We start from the raw sequence: 20130 nt of genomic DNA, 5'->3' as shown, positions 1-20130 counted from the left end.
TGTCATTATGAGGAAATTACTTTTCATGACTTAAGGTTAAAACGAACAATATATATATATATATATAAATGGGGGATCTGATGATTTCTCCAATAAATAAGGGGAAAATTGAAAAGTAAAAAAAGTTGATTTTAAAATCCAGCGGACTAAAAAATCTTCTGTGTGGTTTTTTTATTTAATCTCTCGCCCCCGAAAAAAAGTTGACGAATCTCTCTACCGGAGGCGCTAGTTTTCGCCGTCGGCGAGTCAATTTCATTTGCCGGAGGTGCGACGCTTCTTCTCCCCTTCTTTTTCTGTTCTTGTTATCTCGTCTCTCATGTTAAGCTTGTTTGTGCCTTCTCTTTGGATGTATATAGCTGCAATTAGTCGCGAAAGAATCACGATTGCTTCTTCATTTCGATGTATCTTTTAGGGTTTGTGTGAGCTTATGATTGCTGAACTTGCTAGTAATTGAATGCCTATGTGGTTAGTTAGTTGGCGTCAAACTGGGTTGTGGTGATTTTTCTACTTCGCGCCGTCTTATTCTTTTAGGTCGTGGATTACTATTTTATGCGATTAGATTCAATTCGATACTTCTAATTTGTTCGTTAACCTTGAAGTTTCTAGCCAACCTGTTAGGAAATGGTGTTGGTTTTTTAGAGGCGCAACCATAGTTTCATGTTCAATCACTTAGGAAACTTGCTAATTTGGTGGTTTGGAACTTGTTAAATGTGATTGAAGATCTATGAAATGATTGACAATTCTAAAATAGTATTGTGTTAACACATTGGTGGGTTTCTGTTTCTGTGATTCTCGCTCCATGTATTTAGTCATTTTGAAGTTTTTGGTAATGATATCTATGTTGCCTGATGCGAGGGAGAGGAAATTGTGAATTCTTCTCTCTGCACATTATCTCAAAGGAATAATATAATCTGCCTTTTCTTCTTGAGCTAGCAGGATGGACGAAGTTGATAAGCAACAGGAAAATCCTGATGGACATGAAAAGCTGGTAAATGAAGGATCTGCTGCTCGAACAAGACCTACAAGCGTTGAGGAGATTAGGCTTAGGAGAAAGAGGAGAGAGTCCTTGGAACATGTGAAGGAAGAAACTGTAGAAGCAGCTCAGTTATTGGATAACGATCTTGTTGATAAGGCTTCTGAAATTCATGACTCTGAGATAGGGCATGATAGATCGAAGAATTTGAGGTGTGAAGAGCGTGTTAAGGACAGTTCAATAAAGAACGAAGACGCCATTTCTAGTACTAGAGAAGAAAAACTAGAAAAAACGATGAAAGAGGACCCTGTGGGAGCAGCTCAGTCACCCAGTAAAGATCTTGTTGAGAAGGTTCCTGACTGTCATGAGTCTAAAAAAGGGCATGATAGCTCCGAGAAACTGAGGCATGAAGAGCTTGTTATGGACAGCTCAAGAAAGAGAGAAGAGGCTAGTTCTAGTCCTAAAGAAGAAAGCCTAGATATGCCAATGAAAGATAATCCTATTGAAGAAGTTCAGTTACTGCATAACTATCTTGTCGAGAAGGTTTCTGACTATCATTCGTCAGAAAAAGGGCATGATAGATCCACGAAAGTGAGGCTTGAAGAATATGTTAAGGACAGCTCAAGAAAGAAACAGGACACGATTACTAGTTCTAGGGAAGAAAAACCAATTGCAGAGGATCATGTGGGAGCAGCCCAGTTACTGGGTAATGATATTGTTGAGAAGGTTTCGGACTATCATGCGTCTGAAAGAGGGCATGATAGATCCAAGAAAGTGAGGCGTGAAGAACGTGTTAAGGACAGTTCAAGAAAGAAAGAAGACGCCACCTCTAGTTCGAGGGAAGAAAAATCAATGAAAGAGGATCATGTCTCTGAAAGAGGGTATGATAGATCGAAAAAAGGAAGGCGTGACGAGCGTGTTAAGGACAACTCAAGAAAGAAAGAAGACGCCACTTCTAGTTCTAGGGAAGAAAGGGTAAATAAACCAATGAAAGAGGACCCTGTTAGAGCAACTCAATTACTAGGTAACGATCTTGTTGAGAAGTTTTCCGACTATCATGCGTCTGAAAAGGGGCATGACAGGTCAAAGAAAGTGAGGCATGAAGAACGTGTTAGGGACAGTTCAAGAAAGAATAAAGACGCTATTTCTAGTTCTAGAGAAGAAAAGTTACTGGGTAAGGACCTTGTTGAGATGGTTTCTGACTATCATGAGTCTGAAAAAGGGTATGATAGATCCGAGAAATTGAGGCATGAAGAGCGTGTTAAGGAAAGTTCAAGAAAGAAGGAAGTGGCTGTTTCTAGTTCTAGAGAAGAAAAACTAGATAAACCAAAAAAGGACGAGCCTGCTTCAAATAGAAAAAGGAAAGCAGAAGGAGAGAGGTCTACAGCTGAACCAAAATTAATAAAAGAAGATACTAAGGATAGACGAGGAAAGAAAGAAGAAACTAATTCTAGTTGTTGGGAGGAGAGACGAGATAAAAAGATGAAAAAGGAAGACCTAGCTGCAAACAGAAAACGTGAAGGAGAAATCCCTGCAACTGAAATTAAAACAATGACAGATAGAGATGAGCTTGGTAGTAAGAAGCGTCTTCGAAGTCTAGTGGTGGCAGACCTTTCTCGAGATGAAAGTAGTATAAAACCTGAAAATGGAGACAATAGAAAGAATCAAAATGGAGATCATAAAAAGAATAGGGAAATGGATATGTCAAAGAGGCATGATCCAGCGAAAGTGCACAGCGTTGAAGTTTCAGAGCGATGGGAGAGAAGGGAACAACCAAAATCGCATCAACACGACATGAGAGAGAAAAGGAGAAGATCAAGAAGTCGAGATCATGGGCAGGACAAACAGAAAAGGTCATCCCCCTTACCAAGGGCTGAAAAGGCTACATCGCGTCATAAGAGAAACCATGAAGGGCGATCAGAAAATGCTGTTAAAGATAGATCGGGAAAACATCATTGTAATGATAATGAAAATAAAGTGGCAAGCACTGTAAATAACAAGTCTAGAAGGTATAATGCTTCCAAAAGTGAACTTGGTGGATATTCACCACGGAAAAGAAGGGAGGAAGCATCTACCAAGGCTGATTCTCCACCTAATCTTTCTTCTGAGAATAAAAGTGCTAAATGGGATCTTACACCTACTGTAACTGCTGGCACATACTCGGGCTCAGTTTTTACTGGTCTCCAAGCAGCAACTCAGACAGGATATCCTGTCATCAGTGAGGCTTCCTTGGCGCTTTTGAAGCCACTTATGGAGGCGCCTTTTAGGATGCCACCGCCAAGGCAGACCACTTCTTTTGATTCCGTTCAGCTGACCGAATCCACCCGACGTATGAGGAGACTTTACGCAGAAAATGTGCCGGATTCGGCCTCTGAGAAATCTCTGATTGAATACTTCAATAGCTATATGCTATCTTCAGGGTCCAATCACATAAAAGGAAGTGAACCATGTATTAGCTGTATTGTAAGTTTATGTCTTATGACCTTCTTATCACCTTTGTAATGTTTGTGGATTATAACTCCTGAAAGTGTTTATGTCCTCAAAATGCAGATAAACAAGGAAAAAAGTCAGGCGCTAGTGGAGTTTCTTACGCCACAGGATGCCTCTGCTGCACTTTCCCTTGATGGTTGCTCCTTTGCGGGTTCAAACCTCAAAATTCGACGCCCTAAAGACTATGTCGAGATAACAGTAAGAATTACAATTTCTTCATTCTCTTTCTCTAGAACTCTTGCCATTTACCCCATATGTTTTGTCTTCTAATAATAGTCATCTGGTTTATTTTGCAAGCGAGCTTAAATTATCTGCATATATTTCATTGGTGTAAGATTAAAGTTTGATTTCCACTTTCACACATGCTATTGAAACCTGTCTGACTTCTTTTTAATGATTTAAGCTTGAATTTATTGTGATATATGACCGTTTTTTGGGTGCAAGTTTATTTTACATTATTTCAAATCGAGAGCATCAGTCCTCTTTTGACCCAGATATGTTCAAAGTAGACTGACATAAGGAACTTAGCAAAACATCTGGACCAATATTTTAGAGCACATAAGCATGGTGTTGTAAATTCAATTTCCCGTTTACTGATAGCTATTTCTGCTGATGCATCTTGATTGACTATGTTTGTCTTCTAGAAGCAGAGAAATTAAGAGAAATCTTTATTTATCATTGATTCATATATGATTCAGTCGTAGATGTGATACTGTGCCACTGCTTAAATCTACTCTGCTGGGCCCAAAAAATGCTCATGGTCCTATCTTTGAAGGCACTCTCAATGGAAGCATCTTGCCACTTGTTTATAAATTACGTATTGCAACTTGAGTTTGATATATGCAAGACAGTTGATAAACCGTATCTGTTGATCTTTCAACTGTAAGCAGATTTGGGGGTTAACAGATGGTTTGGATTTCTTAGTAAGGTTAAACCTTGGCCATTTTTACCGAGGTTGGCCCTCTGAGAATAGAAATTTGGACGTCGTGATATAAATTCTATCATGGTAATAGGAAAAGAATTTATGAATGTCCTCTGTAATTGCTTGAGGTTTTCATCACATGATTCTCTAGCTTAGTTGTGAAGTCTAAGTGATTTGGATCTTATTTTCTAATTGCAATTGGTTTTGAAGGCTTTTTTTTTTCGTGCCATTATCATACCAACCATAGGCGCCACTAAAAATTACTGTAGTTTATGGATTCCTGCGCTTGAAATAATTGTTTTTTCAAACCACATGTCAATCCATTATCTGACTGTCGTGTGTTGGAATCTCTTAAATAGGGTGTTTATGTTGGGTATGTCATAATTCACATTCAGGAGGGTGATGAAGATGTCTGCTAAATAAGAAGACTCCCAGGTGTAGTGACGAGTTTGTTGTGTTCCAAGTTTCTTTCCATTTTGCTTCTCTTTTTTGGGCTTATAGGAATTTGAACAGATCATCATCTATATGATTCCTGTGTGTTATGGTTTACTTTTCTTGTGTTCTTTGCTCCTTTTGTCCAAATGTTTTGGTATCATATGATACCATATCAATCTGTTTATCTTTGATCTTCTCCGAACTGAATGTGGTTGTAGTAATACTCGCATAACTTGCATTGGCAGTTAAAAGCCTGCCTAAGATACTCTTTTTCTTTATTCCTTTTATCTGTTTGGCTATTACTGTGTTTCATTCCTCACAGGATCAGATACCTGGTGTTGATTGTTATCTCTATTCTTTCGTGTTAGTGGTCCTAAGAATTACATTACTGCCCTAAGCTCTTACCACCTCCTCTTAAATAGTTTACGTCTTTGTCCTTCATGTTTGATAAGTTCTGCTGTGATTATCGGCTGAGTCGTTGTAGGAAAGTCTATGAAGGACTGATTATCAAGGCTGTGGACTCTGTCCTTCTATTTGGCCTTGTAAACCAGTATCATGCATTGTACTATGATTTCTGAGCTATGTTATGGTTACCATCCATGAAGCAGGTTTTCAGACGGTTGCTATTTTCATGCAGAACGGTGAATTGGAGAAAAAGGAGCCAGCCACAAATGCAGTAAGTGATAATGTGGAGGATTCATCAAACAAGGTACAAATCATTGCCCTAAATTTGCTTCTTATGACAGTGAGTTAAAATTTTTTTTATTGAAAATGAGTTTAGAATATCTTTTAAATATCTCTTAACATGATTCCTTTTTTAAAGTCATTGTATAGGTCAGCAACCCTTGATCTATAGTTCAGATCAAGTTTTTAAGTCTGTGCCATAGTTTCGATACCACTGTAATTTGAAAACTCTTGCTCTAGAGGCCAAAACATCGGTATATCTAAATTTGACTTGGTCCTTTCCATTCATGATGTGGAGCATATTGTGGAACTTAACTGCATGTTTTTCATGCTGACAGCTTTTATATCCTTTCCCCTTTAATTGGTTTGTAGTTTAAAATGAAGAATATCAATCTTTTTAAGAATTAAGAACTATCAAGAGTTGAGTACGTAGGAATAAAACATGCGTCAGTATCAACTTTCTTGTAAGTTTGGCTGTTATTAATAGGTGCTATGATCAAAAGCTTGTTTATAGTGGTTCAACCTGGAAAGCGAATTGTCAGACCACCTTATTATTATCTTAAACCGAACACACTGAGAATAGAAGAGTAATTCTCTCTGTCGTTAGGGCATCTTTATGGTTGATAATATCTAAAAGCTTCACTGTCTTTGGATATGCTAGTTGCTTCCTATACTAATTTTACTGTCAAGCTTTGATGTTGAGACTAATGTACTTGTTGCAGATCTTTATTGGCGGATTTCCAAAAGCAATTTCATCTGATATGGTATGCTGAGCAGTAATTCTTAAAAAACTTACACATTCAAGCTCCTATTGGCCTTATTTCAATCGTTTCAACTTCTAAAATTGTCTGATTCCTCATTACCGTATTTACAGCTCTTGGAGATTGTCAGCGTCTTTGGACCCTTGAAAGCATACCGGTTCGTGAGCAACAATGATCTCAGTCAGCGATGCGCTTACCTAGAGGTTAGAAGATGCTTTTATCTTAGCCTTCTCTGTGGCCAATAGTATACGATCACGATACCCCATCTTAGTCTGCCATCATGATGTAGCTCTTGTGATAGTTTCATATCTATGATTGTTCATTTTCTGGGTAGAATGGGAAGATGTTATTTTGGGGATATATAAAGAACGTTTAACTGGGAAATTAATTAAACAACGTTGATTATTAATATATAGAAGCTAATACACACCTATCATAATTTCTAGAGAGTAACCGTGAATGTGACTATTGTTCCAAGTATCAACATATTAACCCCCCCTAACTTTAATTTTTTTTTATACCTCAGTACACTGATGGATCTGTTACCCTCAAAGCTTGTGCTGGCCTAAATGGTATGAAGTTAGGTGGCAGTGTAATAACAGCCGTTTGTGCATTTCCAGATTCATCATCCCTAGCGGTAATTCAATGACCCAACTTTGCTTTTGTTAGTTCATGTTCTGTTTGTAACGGAAATTGCTTAAGTTAATTGTGAGAGTGGTGTGTATATAATGTGTTGCAGGTAAATGAGAATCCACCATTCTATGGGATACCTGATCATGCAAAACCACTTCTTGGCAAGTCTAAGCATATTCTGAAGCTAAAAAATGTGGTAAGGAGAGCAGGTGTATACTATTTTGTGAATCTTTCCCACATAAACCACGTGAGGCTATACTGACGTTCCATTCTTACTTGTTTGACAGGTTAACTCAGAAGATCTCACATCGCTTTCCAAGCAAGAAGTGAAAGAAATTTTGGAAGATATACGGTTAGAATGTGCCAGGTTAAGCTCTGAGATCATTCTTTCAATGAGTTCATTGAGCTTTAAAAATCTAGTCAATTAAGAAAAGAGGCCTCTCGTGATGCAGGTTTGGGGTAATTAAGTCGATAAACATAGTGGAACACAAGAGCAAAGATATCACTGCTTCTGAATCAAGTGCATTGTTGAACTTAGAATCAACTGGTTCTAAAGAAATGAATGCGTCAGTGATCCAGGAGAAAGACGAGGGATCCAAGAAAGCGGATGATATGGCAGACAATGTAGATCTTGCAGAGTTTGTCAGGCCAGACAGTTTGATAGGTGAAGACAAGTTATGTGAACCTTGCTCAGATACTGCTGCTGAGACAAACACGCAAGCAAATGAAGATCAAAACTCCACTGAGCAAGACCATTGTGAAAAGACTGTTGGAGAAAGTGCACAGGACGAGGCAGAGAATACACAAGAAGTAGCATCAGCGCGTACCGTGAAGACAAGATGGGATGCTGGTGACAAGATAGAGGAAGAACAAGAACAAGACCCAGAGGATGTGTTTGAGCCGGGTTGTATCTTCATTGAGTACGGAAGACCAGAAGCTACACGTGATGCAGCCCATTCGTTACACGGAAGGCTATACGATAATCGGATTGTGAAAGTGGAATACGTTTCTAAAGAGTTTTACCAAATCAGGTTCCCAAGTGGGTAATTATAATCCTGATCCATCTCTCCAACAACAAAAGGAAAATTACTTACAGAGTTATACAGTACGTCTGGATTCTTCGCAACGTGACCACATAACCGGTTTAAACCGAGTTCAGAGATACATATAGGATCTACAATCGCGCACCCTTAAAAATCTCTTTGTAATCGTTGGGATTGATCAGGTTGGTTCTTTTTTCCACCACCTGTGTTATACTTTTGTGCATTGTCAATCAATATTAACATTTTTGAAATACATTTTGTGTTATGTCCTTATAGTTTTGTTTATTTAAAAAGTTTTTTACAACATTAACTTCTAACAAATTTTCAAAAATAACACTGCACAGAAACTCAATTATTAAAATTTCTTAAATCGATTTTTCCAAAAACTAACTCTACCAATTAAAGTTTTATTTCCAGAAATTTTCCAAAACTATCTTTAGAGAGGATATAATCTCTCAAATTTAAATGATATCTTGATACTACATAATAACTTTTACGGATATAATTATTTCACGGGTTAACTCTAAAAAACATTAAACTTACGGGTTAAATTTAAAAATACTAAAAATTGAAAATATAATAATATAAAAATAGTTTTTTCACGGGTTAAATCTAAAAAACACTAAAAATATAATTTTTAATAGCCATAAAAAATTCAATACTAAAAATGTAACATTATTATAAATAAAACTAAAAAGTTGTTCCATCATATCAGCAATATACAACTGGTTAAATTTCAGAATTAACAATCAAAATACAATTTTTAACCATGAACTTACACAAAACGCTATTTAAACCATCAACTTTGCCTGCGGCCAATGAAAACATATAGTTGCAGTTGACTTTCTGTTAAAACATGAAACATCATTGACCAGGCCAGAAACCCCAGGTCGTAGTTTCGGGTGACGGAGAAATTAACACCCGTTAACCCCCGTTAGCTTCTCTGTTTGGCTGTCGTTAACAAATCCATTAAAACAACTCGGAACAGAAGATAAAAATCCCCAAATTTTCATCTTCGTCTTCTCCTCACAATTACAGCCCCAAATTTTCTTTTCGTCATCTTTACCTCTACACGAACGAATCGAGTATGAGTTGCAATTCAGGACAATCGAGTGGTGAGAACAGAGGACGTTGGTGCCATGGTTTTCCTTCAAAATGTCATTGCGGTTTAGACATCGCCATCTACACATCAAGCTCGAAACAGAACCCAGGAAGACCTTATTTCCGTTGTCCAACCAGAGGAGATGTAAGTGATTCAGATATGATTTTGTGTGTTTTTTTATAGTTATGTGATCATCAAAAATATTTCGTAAAAGCATGACCATTTGTTTAAATGGGTCGAATATGGTGTTTATGAGGAGTTTGATGAGGCTTTACCTAAACTGACCAACATTGAGAGCAAGTTAACCAGTGCCAAATCTGAGGTTGCTGTCCAGATTGATGAGTTAAAGGCTCGGATTGAAGTGTTGATGGATGATGCAATGTGGAGCAAAAGAGAAATTAAGAATTGGAAATTGATTGTCAAATTGTGCTTGGTGTGTCTTTGTTTAACTTTCATTGTAATAGTGATCCTAATGATTAAAACCAAAAAACCAACAATGAATCTTGGTTACTAGTGCGTTTGATGTTGTGTTTTTTGGTGTTGTATGTTATATGTGGCTTTGGTAATGATAAACTATGTCTTTGCTTCAGATAAGAGAGATTTATAGTACCAAAGTGAGTTTAATAAAGAGAAAACATCCAGACAACAAACCATGATAAAACAGTAGGTTGAAACAACAACAATCCATTCTTCACCCAAAAAAAAAAACATCACATTCGGAAACCTAATCTAGGAGGAACACTCAAACCATGTTGCAAATCGACCTAGTCCTTGTCCTTGGAATCCTTCAGCTTCCCCTTGGGATCTTTGATTAGTTAAACCAACTGTCGGGCCTTGTGATCCGTGAGCTTGCCTTGGAGGTCCTTGATGAGTTTGTGATCCGTGAGCTTGCCTTGGAGGTCCTTGATGAGTTTGTGATCCGTGAGCTTGCCTTGGAGGTCCTTGATGAGTTTGTGACCCAAATGGTGGCACTTGTGATCCGTGAGCTTTCCTTGGAGGTCCTTGATGAGTTTGTGACCCAACTGGTGGTACTTGTGATCCGTGAGCTTGCATTTGGGGTCCTTGACGAGTTTGTGACCCAACTGTTGGCACTTGTGATCCGTGAGCTTCTAGTTCCTAAATCATTTGATAAATTGAGTTATAACATATCCATACATGATTTATGTGAGGTTTACGAAAAGAAAAACACAACATACCTGAGTTTTCTTCGGTCGACCTCTTGGTCTCTTTGGTACATTAACTAAGATAGTTGCATTCTTACATGCTTTCTTGTTGTGTCCTTGTTGCAAACAATTAGAGCATGTCATGATTCTTTTTTCTCGAGACATCTTTGAAGTAGATGAAGTAGTTTCATTCCTTCCTTTCCTCCTTGCGTAGTTATTTGGTCTTCCTGGGTTCCCTTTTCTCCATGGTGGTGGCAAGACAGGCAATCTATTCAATCTAGGCCACAATGGCATCCCCTGAACATGCATAATACCATCCCGGTATGTTTCTCGCCACCGTATCTTTGTGTAGTAATCAATGACATAGTCCTCAACTTTCTCTTTCTTTCCTATTATCACACAAGCAGCATGAATACAAGGGATTCCAACCATCTGCCACTTCCTGCAACCACAAATTCTCTTATGCATATCAACCATGTAATTAACACCATTCGAAGATACCTCATGAATATTGTGTCTGGCCATAAGTCTCTGGCAATTCGCTGCCCCAGCTATCATTTTCTCAATCTCCGCATGTGCTCTCTTGGTAAACCTTGTCTTCAGCCTATCAGCTATGAGAAACCGCTTAGCATTCCTGACCATGCATTGCCTCCTAATGTCCTCTAGCAAATCTAATAAGGGTTTTTTCCTGGCCTGTCTGATAGTTCTATTGAAGGATTCACTCAGATTGTTAAGGTTGTCATTGCAACAAATACCAATCTTGAAGAAAGCACAGAGGAACGGTTAAAAATAATATTAGTGTAAAAGGGTGTCGAACTCAAGTGTCAACTAAGTAAGGGACAAACCAACTTTACTACAAATACTTCACTGATTTAGGTACAAAAATGTCTTTATTTCTGTTTGACCTCCCTACCTCTTACGTAGGTCCGCCACGTGACGGGATCGAAGAACGACAATTCAGAAACCACAAGTCTCGCATAGATCGGAGGTATCAGAGGCTTCGGGTGGTGATGTTAATCGACGAATTATGGAGGTGAAAGGTCAAATCAGACCGATTAGATGACGATGCAGTGGCTGTTGGACCGATTAGAGTGTTGTGAATCTATCAGCATTGCCTTAAAATATATCATACTAGAAACGCATAACTCAACATACTTAGAAGCAACGATGAAAAAAGTTCATTTTTTTTAAATAGACCATACTAGAAACGCATAACTCAACATCAATCACCAATTCATTAATGAACATAATCATTTAATATCATATGAAGCAGTGACAGCATGGAGGATTTCCAAGACATCGTCCGGCACGGGGATGACCATCAATAATACAGTCATGGACGCATGCATGATCATCCAATATACCTTCACATTTAAAAATGCAAGGGCCTGTTTTTGCTGTTGCTGGCTCAATCACTGCACATACATACACATTCAATTTTATAAATCCTTATATACATGTAATTTTCTATTACTAATTATATATACATAACAAAGAAAAAATGAATTATTCTCTTCAAAATGATCAGAGATAATTGAAAAAATACAAAGAAAAATATACATAAACATCTTCTAAAAAAACAACATACCTGTTGACTCAGCCAAATCATTATCACAGGAAAGCGAAATTGTCAATACTATTATAAGAAAAACATGTATCCAGCTTTTTGTGATACCCATTGAAATATATCTAGAAATTAGGCTCTATGGTATTTTGCTTTTCTTCCGTGGAGTTTTATTTTATACGAATGAAAAAGTCTGAATTGTCTCTACTATGTTTCTACTATACATTAACTGGATCTTCCGTACATAAGTCTTTTTTTTTTTTTTGACTAAAGAAGGTTTTCATTTATTTTTATTGCCTTTTCAAAATAGAAAGAATCTACAGTTTCTGTAATTAAATATCGGAAAACAAAATAGTAAAAATCATATATCAAATTTGTATAAATCAATTTGACTACAAGACGTTTACCAAAAAAAAAAAAAACACTTGGTTCCGGCTTCAAGACCATTCATGAAAACATATGTGGAGTTTGACTATATTAAGAATTATTTTTGTAATTGATAATTTGTTGTAAGAACTCGTTTAAAACCTTGGAATTTAGATCGTTTTACTTTAATGAAAAAATCCTATAAAATTTTAAAGTCATTAAAAACCAAATCCAAATGGTCAAAATGTTTTAACAACTAGTTGATTTTCAAGTAATTTTTTAAAATCACTGATTTAATTATAGTAGATTTCATAACATCAAATCTGTTATTCTGTCACAAGTGATTTTTATATGTTTCCTACATTATCTTATGCATTAAATTTAAATATATATTCAATTATCTTATTTTTAAGATTCTTCTTATTTTAATCAGATAATCAAAATAAATGAAAATCTCTCCTTGTCAAAAATAAGATATATATGGAATATCCAATTACTATAAAACAAAAACAGTGAATTTGTGGGGAAAGCAGTCCTATAAATAAAACTCAGTCAAGAAAAACTAAAAGATCATAGAACATATATAATGGGTATCACAAAAACCTCTATAACTGTTTTTCTTGTAATAATATTGACAAATTGGTTTACTTATGACATTGTTTTGGCCGTGTCAGGTATGGTTTACTTATGACATTGTTTTTATTTTTGTTGTTATTTTCAACTATTTTCAGTCTCATCCAAAGCAATAATTTAGATTGTTTTTTTCTCAAACATATAGAAGTAGTAAGAAAGTTACATGTATGTGTATATATGTATGTGGAGGATTTACGAACTTTGAAGAAAATAAAGTATTATTTGGTAATGTGCATTTGGATTTATTATTTAATGTGGAGTAGTATATGTATGTAGGTGCAGTGATCGAGCCAGCAAAATATGGGCGTTGTATGTAGATAGATTGGATGATTTTGCATGCGCCAATGACTGTAGTTAGAAAAATAGATACCGAGATGGATATTGTATTGGAAATCCTCCACGATGTTGTTGCGTCATACGATAATATAATTGATTATCGGATTCTAAAAGATGAACTTTTTGAATTGTTTTAAGTTTCTTGACAATAAAAACAAAACTTATAACTTACTATGAATTTTAGTATTGCATAATGATTTTTTGAAGAATTTGATAACAAAAAGATGTCATGTTGTTCAAATAATTTTAAATGAAAACAGATAGAATTTACAATAAAGTTATAAAAATATTTGGGGATCCTTTTTATTTACTTGCCGATGAGAAACCAACAATCATGTAAAACCAAATTAATTTGGAGGTAGTAACATGTAGTACGTACAAACTTATTTGCAGATGCTCTACAATGTTACATTGCTGTTGATCGTTGATTTACACTCTGAATTTTGGCAGTGCTGTTTTGTTTTTGCTCATCATGAAGAGAGCCAGCATCAACACATTTTACATGTCACTTTGATCAAAGATTGTATAGAGACGAGGAAAAGTATAAGACTTGAAATGGTTTAAGAGGCACAGAAGGTGATCTTGTTGTGTAATAATCTAGTTTGTGATATGAAGATGGTGATTACATCATCACGATGTCTACTAGTTTTCGTGAGACACATGAGGACCCTCAGTTTGTGGAACTGTGCTTGAAGCAATCCCATGGTTGCGTGGAAAACATTACTGAAAATATTTAGTGTGCACTAACTAGATCGTTCTTGCAAAACACGTACGCTCACAGACCAATATCGAGCTCCCTTCAGTCCTTACCAGTTACCAACAATTACCCGTGATCAACCTCATTATAAAAGTATGTTTGGTATTGACCTTGAGATTTGAGTGTGACAAAGAGAGAGAGAGAGGGAGAGGGAGAGAGAGAGAGAGAGTAATGAAGCAGATGATAAAGAGTTCCAAGGTAAGCAACCTGGAGATGAGGTTTATGGTCTCGAATAAAGACAAACAGCCTCTAGAATGTGTTAATGAGGAACTTAGCTGCTTGCTGGAACTTTTCAAATCCATGTTATTTGCTGCATATCATGGGAACTTAGCATTGTCTTAAGATCCTCACCATCTTATCTAGTTACAGATGCTGCGATTACTCCTGGTGGTTACATGACTACAAGTTACTAAATATGGTGATAGAACAATTTAATTAGGCAGAGCCATGCTTGTGATTATGTTGCCCCAATATGCGGTTACACTAGCTGATGAAGCTAGTCATTTAAGTTACTTTCTGTTGGTGGTGTTGAGATATGGAGAATTTTGAATGTTAGACATGTTCATAGAAAGGGAATGGTGTGGTTGGAATTGTTTAGCCGCATCTAGAGATTAAATAGATTCCATGGTCTAGCAAGCTTCATTGGATGACCTGATCTCTATTAGAAGTGTCTATTGTATTGAGTTTGGTGAATCCAAGGCATACAGAAAAGGAGCTGCTAGTAGGCTTGAGGCATCTTACTTTTGCTAGTTTGAAGTTTCACTTGAAGCACAAATGGAGATCTAGGCTATTGCAAAATAATTGTAATAATCAGTTTATTTGCCCGGACCAAACACCAGTGTTCCACAACATCAGCGAATCATAATTTAAAATTAATTTCTACTGAGATAACTTCCTGAAATTATGTGGATTTACATAGTCAACCTTCCAAAAATCGCTATAAAGACATTACTACTACGTATCATTGAAAACCATTCAAATAACTAACATGAAAACAAAATTTGAGCGTGATGACAAAAAGGACAATTTCTTAATCTTAAGTATACTTACTCAGTTACTCAATCAATACTCAGTCTGTTTTCTTGGGTCAATACCAAATAGTCCAATACGCAATACCTGCTCAATAGTCGATACTCAGTCTATGGACTTCAGCAAAAATATTGGTAAATAAGATTTTAAAATATAAAATTAAAACTTCAATTTGATTAAATTTATAGATTTAATTCCATTTATAAAGAGACTGTAGATATTTTACTTCTTCTAATATGCTCACATTTTATTGTCCAGTCAAATTTAATTTAAATAGTCAGATACTCAGATTTATAGTTAATTATACATAATCAATTTTAGTCAAACTCCACATGATTTTTATCCATTAACACTACAAGAAATTTGCTATATCATGTCGCTTTATTTACGACAGTACATAAACCGACGCAAAGTGAAAATATAGGAAGGAAATTTACGTCGGTTATCTAACTGACGTAAGTTTAGATAATTTAGTTTGTATTGGGCTTAATTAAACGTCCCTTTTACTATTTGGACTTAGGTCGAACAAATTAAACTCAATAATTCATTTGTAACACGACATCGTTTCAGAGAAAATAAAAAAATATCTTTAGACTAAACGTTCTTCTTTGCTTCATCTCTTTCTTTCAACAGTTCCGAGTACAGAAATTTTTCTCCATCGATGTCGAAATCGAAAGTGGAAAACTCAAATCAATCATAGGGTTTTTCGTTATTCTGCTTCTTTGATTACTTCAGAATCGTCCAAATCCCGATTGGAGTTCAGTTCTGACGATAAAATCATCTCTGCTCTCAAATTTTGAAAGGTTCGAAAGATAGATTTCTTAAATTTTTGGTGTGTTTGTGATGAAATAGCTCGATTCTACTGATTTGTGAAGAAGTTTTCGATTCGTGAAGAAGCTGTTTCAAATCTCTGTATATCTTCTCTTGAATTAAGTTTTTTCGATCTCTTTTTTTTTTTTTTAATTTTATGATTCTGTGAATTACTCTTTGTAATCTGCTTTGGATTTTATCACTCTTTGTAACCTGTTTTGAATGAAATAAGCTCATAAATTGATTGTTAGCAATTACTTGGATCATGGTTGGATTATCACTAATGTTCTTACTTTGTGGCTTTGTTGTTACTCAGGCCTTACAACTCTCAACAAAAAGACACAGGCACATTAGAAACCAGTGGCAAAACAGATTCATTCCAAAGGTACCAACCATCATATCTTCTCGCATATTTTTATGAAATGATTCCTTGTTTTTAATGTACAGTCCAAAGTGTTTTGCTTAGTCCAAAGTGTTAGTTTACGTTGATTTGATAAAATCCATTCTGTATTAAGGTTAGAGTTTACGAATCAGTAGAACTTTTGGTCTAATATAATACATTCTTATTATACTGGTTTAAATCTTCTTAACTCTTGACTGATTGTTTATATGTGAAATATGGTCAAAATTGATAATTGGTTTACTTTATTGGTAGATTGATTATAAAATGGACAAGTCTTGGATCACAAAACATCGTTTATCTAAAGATTACAGAACTGGAGTCAAATTTTTTTTTGGATTTTGCGTTTAGTGATATTAAGAAAGAGATGATAAAATGTCCTTGCCAGCGTTGCTGCCTGGTTAAATACAAGCATAGGGTTGATGTTGAGGGTGATTTAATATGTCATGGTATTCTACCAACATATACAAATTGGTATCTACATGGAGAAAAATTAGATTTCCATGAAGAGACCATTGGATTAGAATCTGAATCCAATGTAGATAACATGCTCCATAACCCGACGGTTGAAAACCAAACTAGAAATCTACTTGGAGATGCTTTTCCAAGTATGGATACTAGTTTTAATGAATCTGCTAGTATGCCCACTGATCAATCAAAGCAAAAAGAAGCGAATTAAAAGTCGATGATATATACTATTCTAATTGTAGAAAGTGAGACTGCGTAATATTAAAAGTCGAAGCGAATTAAAGATACTACATGCACTTGGAAAAAAGAGTTTGGCAAGAAAAGCTTATGAGATTGTAAGTCAATGTTTTATTATTTAGGTCTCTGTGATTTAGTTACTTTTAGTGACTGTATGAAGTAGTTGTTGTTAGTTTGTAATGATGCTTAATTGTGTACACATCTTATAGGAAGAGGAGACTGGCAAAGAACCAAGTCGAGCAGAAATGTTCATTGCATCACGAACAAGATCAGATGGAAATTTCATTTGCAATGAAGCAAGGATATCTGCAGTAAGTTCTATGTTTTTCTTTAAATGTGGTGTTTGAGGATTGGTTTACTTATATATTCTCTGTTTTAGTCTACTTACATAGGATTTATGGAATTTGTAGGATAAGCTTACACAAGTAATGAATCAAAATATTAAAAGTGAAGCATCAAGTAGTGAGTCTGGTCCTAAGGATGCATTTGAACAAGTATTTGGTTCCGAGCATTCTGGAAGAGTTCGATGTGTGGGACGTGGTCCAACACCGTCCAAATACTTTCAGAATTTGGAATCGCAGGTAAGAAGTAACTCTGAGATACTTGAGCTGAAGTCTCGCATGAAAGGACTTGAAGATAAACTTGATATCGTGGCTAACGCTCTTCAGATTATTATTTCAAACAATCAATTTCAAGTAAGTGCATATTTCACTTATGTTACAGAAATGTATATTCAAATTTTGCATCGAGAATCTTAAGCTGTGTCATAGGTCTGTAACTAAAGAGGAGTTTTGAAAATAGTAGTTACTTGCTTACATGAGCTTGGAATCTAGAACTGTTGTGTGTAGTTAACTTGTTCTCATGTTCTAACTTATTTTGATCTACAATTTCAGACTAGTACGACAGAGACTAAGATTGACTAGAATGATCATAAAGTGACGTGATATGGAATTTAGTGAAGAATGGTACGTTTATCTTTACCTCTTATAGCAGCTATGCATAATATGTAAGGCATGAATGATGCAATTGGTTCATTTTCATCGGATCATCAATCTAAAAGGGTTCTGTTATGGTAATTGAATCTAAGTCTATTTACTTTGTTTTCTCAGGAGACAATGATTTCATCTAGCCTTTTGATAGAAGATGAAGGACAAGAAAATATAGAAGATGAAGGACAAGAAAATATAGAAGAGGATATATAAAAGATAGATTTTAATGCAATGTTATTTACTTTTACATTTTTTATTATCATGTACACAAGAACACAAGTATATTTGAGACAGATTAATTGATTTTTATCACTTGATGAATATTGTGTTCTGGTTACGTTCTCTATTGTTGTTTTCTTTTCTTTTTATATTATTGAAATTTAATGCTAAAAATAAATAATTAATTATGTGTAACTTACGTCGGTTGTAAAAGTGACTTGAAGATGTTTTGTTTTAATTATTTGAAGTCGTTTTTCAACTGACGTTAGTTTAATGACGTTTGAATTAACGTCACTTTATTAAGTGAAGCAAAAAAAACTAACGACAGTGCATGATACGTCGGTTTAGTAAATGATGTTTTGTTTTTGAAGTCAGTTTTAAAGTGACGTTAACCCAGTAAAAAACTGACGTTAAGTGCCGTATTTTTTGTAGTGTAATGGTCTTATATGGTCTTGCAAGTTGCAATCAAGGTGATTGGCATTTGATCAATACAAATATATGTTGATATAGTTACTTATTTTTTCCGACATTAAGTTTTGCATTAATATTGGCGTATCCTGTAATAATCGTTTTGAGATTCTTTCTGTTCTAAAAAGATAAGAAAAATAAATGAAAATCTCTCTTTTATCAAAATATATATAGAAGATCCAATTAGTTTTGCAAAGACATACTAGTAGAAAAGTGAGACTTTTGGAGAGACGTAGATAAACAAAACTCTTAAAAAAAAAAAAAAAAAAAAATCAGAGAACATAATTTCTTGGTATCTAATGGGTACTATCACAAAGACATCTATAATTGTTTTTCTTGTGGTATTGACAATTTCATCGTTTTATTACAACGTTTTGGGTGGGTCAGGTATGTTGTTTTCTTAGAAGATTTTGATTTATTTTTGTTATTTTTAATCATCTTTGATCACTTCGTCAACAATAATTTCACACATTTTTCTTTTTTAAAACGTTTATAGAATTAGTAATAGAAAATTATATGTGTGTATATACGCAGTAGTTGAACCAGCCGAATCTCGTCTATGCCTTTTTAAATGTGGAGGTCAATTTGATAATCATGCATGCTTCCATGACTGTGCTGGGAGGGGGGGATACAGGCATGGATACTGTGTTGGAAATCCTCCACGATGTTGTTGCTTCTATTAGCTATATTCATAAGTAGTTGAACTTTCAAGTTATGGATTTCTAGTATGTTGCTTTTAAATTTTGATAATAAAATAATAAATGAGAAAAAAGAAAAGAAAAAGAAAAAAAGAAAGAGCTAATGAAGAGATGAAAAGACATACCATGGTAAGTTGGTAACGTCATTGAAGATAAAATAATATGAAAACAAAATTTGAGCGTGATCCCAAAAAGACAATTGATTAATAACCCAATACTTAACTTAGTCTTTTTTTGGTCAATACCCAATACTCTATACAGTCAATATTCAGTCTATGAATCCATCCAAAATCATTTAAGAATTATTCGCAGCAAAAATATTGGTAAATACTAAATAGTAAGATTTAAGAACTTTAACATGTAAACTTAAAATTTCAATCGGATTAAATATAAAGATGTTGTTTTTTTTTTTTTAAGATCCATTTATATAAAGACTGTGTAAATATTTTTACTTCTTCTAATATATATGCTCACATTTATTGTCTACTGAAATTTAATTAAAATAATCAAATATAGTTAATGATACATACATATTACATAGTCAACTCTAGTCAAACTCCACATGATTTGTTTCCATTAATGGTCTTGCAATCTAGGTGATTGGTATATGATTATACGAATATATGTTGATATAATATTTTTTTTTTTTACAACATATGTTGATAGAATTATTTAGCCTATAATTATTAATTTTTCGCAACATTAACTTTTGCATAAAATTTGATATATTCAGTTATACTAATAGTTTTGAGATTCTTTCTGTTTTAAAAAGTTAAGACAAAGGAATGAAAATTTATCTTTTAACCAAAAATAAATTTGATATATTCAGTTATACATTAACTTTGGTTGATTTACGCTCTGATTTTTTTGGCATTGATGTTTTGTTTGCTCATCAACACATTTTACACGTCATTTTGATCAAAGATAGTAGTATACAGTGTGGCCAGACG

General features: G+C 34.9%; 1 protein-coding gene and 1 long non-coding RNA gene across 5 annotated transcripts; both read left to right on the top strand.

Moving 5' to 3' along the window:
• On the top strand, positions 110-8214 carry LOC104786226 (NK-tumor recognition protein-like). 2 transcript variants are annotated; one of them, XM_019245784.1, is made up of 10 exons: positions 110-265; positions 934-3436; positions 3524-3661; positions 5458-5529; positions 6227-6268; positions 6379-6468; positions 6792-6902; positions 7005-7094; positions 7186-7265; positions 7351-8214. In XM_019245784.1, exons 2-10 carry the CDS (start codon positions 938-940, stop codon positions 7943-7945), a joined length of 3717 nt encoding a protein of 1238 aa, XP_019101329.1. In that variant the 5' UTR covers positions 110-265; positions 934-937; the 3' UTR covers positions 7946-8214. The 2 variants fall into 2 exon arrangements, with proteins under 2 accessions (XP_019101329.1, XP_010509885.1); XM_010511583.2 differs by having other exon boundaries at positions 111-265; positions 937-3436.
• On the top strand, positions 15467-18137 carry LOC104786224. Of its 3 annotated transcripts, none has more exons than XR_767462.1 (7): positions 15467-15694; positions 16018-16086; positions 16812-16904; positions 17016-17117; positions 17217-17501; positions 17700-17771; positions 17916-18132. It is a non-coding gene; the product is annotated as an uncharacterized LOC104786224 (long non-coding RNA). The 3 variants fall into 3 exon arrangements; XR_767463.2 differs by lacking the exon at positions 15467-15694 and adding an exon at positions 15705-15803 and having other exon boundaries at positions 17916-18137; XR_767464.2 differs by lacking the exon at positions 16812-16904 and having other exon boundaries at positions 17916-18137.

The sequence above is a fragment of the Camelina sativa genome, chromosome 5 (assembly GCF_000633955.1).
Source record: "Camelina sativa cultivar DH55 chromosome 5, Cs, whole genome shotgun sequence".
In the NCBI taxonomy this organism is placed as follows: Eukaryota; Viridiplantae; Streptophyta; class Magnoliopsida; order Brassicales; family Brassicaceae; genus Camelina; species Camelina sativa.
Note: the sequence above shows the minus strand (reverse complement) of the source record. Positions and strands in the feature narration are given on the sequence as shown.

What these genes read in the sequence shown, in the direction of transcription:
- LOC104786226 (XM_019245784.1), top strand. Translation starts at nt 938, where the DNA reads ATGGACGAAGTTGATAAGCAACAGGAAAATCCTGATGGACATGAAAAG. An exon ending in CAGATTCATCATCCCTAGCG is followed by an intron (nt 6,903 to 7,004) that starts GTAATTCAATGA and finishes AATGTGTTGCAG; the next exon opens with GTAAATGAGAATCCACCATT. An exon ending in ATACGGTTAGAATGTGCCAG is followed by an intron (nt 7,266 to 7,350) that starts GTTAAGCTCTGA and finishes CTCGTGATGCAG; the next exon opens with GTTTGGGGTAATTAAGTCGA.